This window comes from Hipposideros armiger, unplaced genomic scaffold (genome assembly GCF_001890085.2).
Source record: "Hipposideros armiger isolate ML-2016 unplaced genomic scaffold, ASM189008v1 scaffold_833, whole genome shotgun sequence".
Lineage (NCBI taxonomy): Eukaryota > Metazoa > Chordata > Mammalia > Chiroptera > Hipposideridae > Hipposideros > Hipposideros armiger.
In genome coordinates this window covers 801649-804748 of record NW_017732183.1, presented here as the reverse complement: position 1 = coordinate 804748, position 3100 = coordinate 801649, and the positions used below count along the sequence as shown (strand labels likewise).

General features: G+C 50.9%; 1 protein-coding gene across 1 annotated transcript; it reads right to left on the bottom strand.

The window, feature by feature from the left end:
• Positions 1 to 2: 2 nt before the first annotated feature.
• TMEM177 (transmembrane protein 177) lies at positions 3 to 2435 on the bottom strand (the record flags this gene model as incomplete). The annotated part of the gene is made up of 3 exons (XM_019629252.1): positions 2360 to 2435; positions 2094 to 2219; positions 3 to 373 (listed from the first exon to the last, which is right to left on the bottom strand). Coding segments are annotated over exons 1-3 (573 nt in total), but the record flags the coding sequence as incomplete, so codon positions are not given.
• Positions 2436 to 3100: the final 665 nt, after the last annotated feature.

Below are 3100 nucleotides of genomic sequence, written 5' to 3'. Positions count from 1 at the left end.
CTCTCCAGGTACACCACCTCCCTGGCCACGGCGAACTTCTGGGCGTCATGGGACAGGGTAAGGGCATCTTTCAGCCGGGTACCTGCTGGGCTTTGCCAGTCCACTCTTTGCCCATGTATGACCACAGGCCGGTTAGTGTTGGTCACTGTGTCACCCAGGAAGCTGGCAGGGATGCCCACCACAGCCCCAGCAGGGAGTCTCGGGAAGCCAGCACTCACAGGCTGGAAGGTGAAGGTGGTGAAGGCCTTGTAGCAATGATCTGATGGGAGGCCCATGTCCTGCAGCACCTCTTGGAAGAGTCTCTGTAGCTTTGGGGAGAGTGGGGCTGGCTGGCCCTGAGGCCAGTACTGGTACAGCCATCGAAGCACAGGATCTGGGAAGAGGTGGTAAGAGATTTGGGCCCCAAACAGGCCTGCACAAGAACCCACCAAAAGGCCTGTCCTGTGTCTCTGCACAAATGCTGCAGCCTGCCACAGGGGACCTGCCATGAATGCTGCCACTGCTATAAACCTGGGCCAAAAAAAAAGAGAAGTCAGCTAACAGTTCTCCAGGTCTGCCTGTGTAATGAACACCCCCCAGGGGCACATCCTTTTTAACTGGGGCAATATAACACAGTGGTGAGAGCATGGGCTTTGGAGCCTGAGTTCAAATCCCAGCTCCATCTCTCTGCATCACCCTCTCCATCTGCCAAATAAGCACATGGCAATGGCCCACCACTAGGGTGGCTGTGATGAGTAAATGAATGAACGCACATAAAACAATGTCTGGCACAGAAGCGGACACCCCTTGTAATATCTGCAATCATGACTTCTATTCTCATGGCTAGACAGAGCACTAAGTACTCAACTGACTCCACTATTCATCCCATAGTGAAGCGCTATAATCACTAATTTATAGATGAAACATGTTCAACTTACTGAGTACTACTGTATGCTAGACACAGTTCTGAGAGCTTTACATGTATTATCTCACAACTGAATGCTCACAACTACATGACCTAATAACTACTACTGCCCCTATTTTAAAGCAGTGGAAACAGAAGCACAGACAGGCTAAGTAAATTGGCCAAAATTCCAAACTAGTAAAGAGGCAGTGTTAACTGCTGACTTGTGTCCCCCTAAATTTCTAAGTTGAAGTCCTAACCCCCAGTATCTCAGAATGTGACTATTTAGAGATGAGGCCTCTAAAGAGGTAATCAAGATGAAGTCATTAGGGTAGGCACTCATCAAATATGACTGGTGTCCTTATAACAACAGGAGATTGAGACACAGATACAAACAGAGGAAAGGCTGTGAGAGGTTGACAAGCCATTGAGAGAAGCCGCAGATGAAACCAACCCTGCTGACACTGTGATCTTGGACTTCCAGTCTCCAGAATCATGAGAAAATAAATTTCTGCCACCCAGTACTTGTCATGGCAGCCCTAGCAGACTAATACAGGCACCATATTTGAACACAAGCTATCAGGCGTTCGCAGCAAACTTCATTTTTTAAAAAAAATTTTAATGCTAAATTGCAAACATACACAAAAGTAGACAAAATAGTACGTCAACTTCAATCAACTCATGGCCAATCTTGTTTGATCTACTCCCACCCACATTCCCCCTCCAACTAGTTTATATTGAAACACACGCTGGGCATTCCATTATTTCATCCATAAATATTTCAGTAAAAATTCACAATTACTTAACTTCGGTTGAAGCATACTGTTTTCCTGTGAAAATGTGCTTAATTAGCAAGTAAACTACTGCAAATAAGAACGCGGGGTACCACTTGGCCTATTTTAATCAAAAACTCCTTAAGAGTCACAAACCTTGCGCCTTTTACCCAATGCAGAAACTGAGGCTAGTAAAGGAAGGGTCCTAGCCAAGGTCCCAACGAGCCAAGACCACCAGCGCCAAGGCCGCGTGTCAGGTAGGCCTCGGAGGCAGTGCGAGGAGGGGCTGCAGTGCCCTCGCAAAGGGCTTCCGGCTCGGCTTCGACCCCGGCCCCCTAGGTTACTCCCGGGACTCGAACACGTCACCAGCAAGGAGCCTGGGGAGGAGGCCGGCCCCTAGAGTCCGCGCACCAACCCAAACCTCCCAGTGCGCTCACCTCCTCCGCAGCCGCAGCCAGGGACGCCGTGACACGTGCGCTGGGCGGTGCCGAGAGAAACGCACGCCAGCCCGGCGCTGGGGGCGGGGCCCGGCGCAAAGCACGCCGGCCCTGAGCACAGGCGCTCTGCGGGGCGGGGCGGCGGTGGGGCCGGTGGCGCGGGGAGGAGCCCGCTGGCTGCTCCGGCCCTTGCGGGAGGCTCCTCCCCAACTGAGCGCTCTGGGGCGGGTCTGCGACCCGCAAGGTCGTGCCCGTGGGTTGCTCACCCTGTTTAACTCTAGGAACCGGCGGCCCAGCGTGCGTTGTTAGGCGGCCTGTAGCAGAGCCGCCTTTGGAGCCCATGCTCGCCTGACTGCCAGGTCCGTGACCTTTCCTGCCTGGAAGCGCTCTTCGCCTGCGGGGTGCTCTGGGTTTTATTTTAATAACCACGTCCTCTGCGCTGCCCCCCTACCCCCAGTTTCTCTCAAGTGATCCACACTACAGTGTACAGAGCAGCGTCACATTTGTCACCTCACCTTCCCAGCAGCTCTATGAGAGTATGTCAGGCAGGGATGGGCTTGCCTGTGCACCAAGCCCAGCTTGCCACCTGTCAGCTTTAATAGCCACGACCATTCCTTTGCAAGTCATCTATGGCTGCTTTCACCAGAAGGACAGAGTTTAGTGATAACAGACAGCCTGGCCCAGAAAGCCTAAAATATTTACTAGTCAGCCCTTTACTGAAAAATTATTTGAGACCCTTGATGTAGACCAGGGGTCTGCACACTGCAGCTCAAGAGCCACATGCTGCTCTTTGGGTACGCTCTGTCTCAAAAGTCTGCCAACCCCTGGAAGAGCCAATCCTGTCCCTCACGACAGTTTAAAAATTTTTCGAGAGCCATAAATGTATTTTTACATAATCACCATTATGTGAATAATATCCTTTAAAATTTTTATAAATGAAACTATGATAGTTTTATTTTCATTTTCAATTTTACTTCAGAGCACATGTACGTACCCAAAGAGCTGCA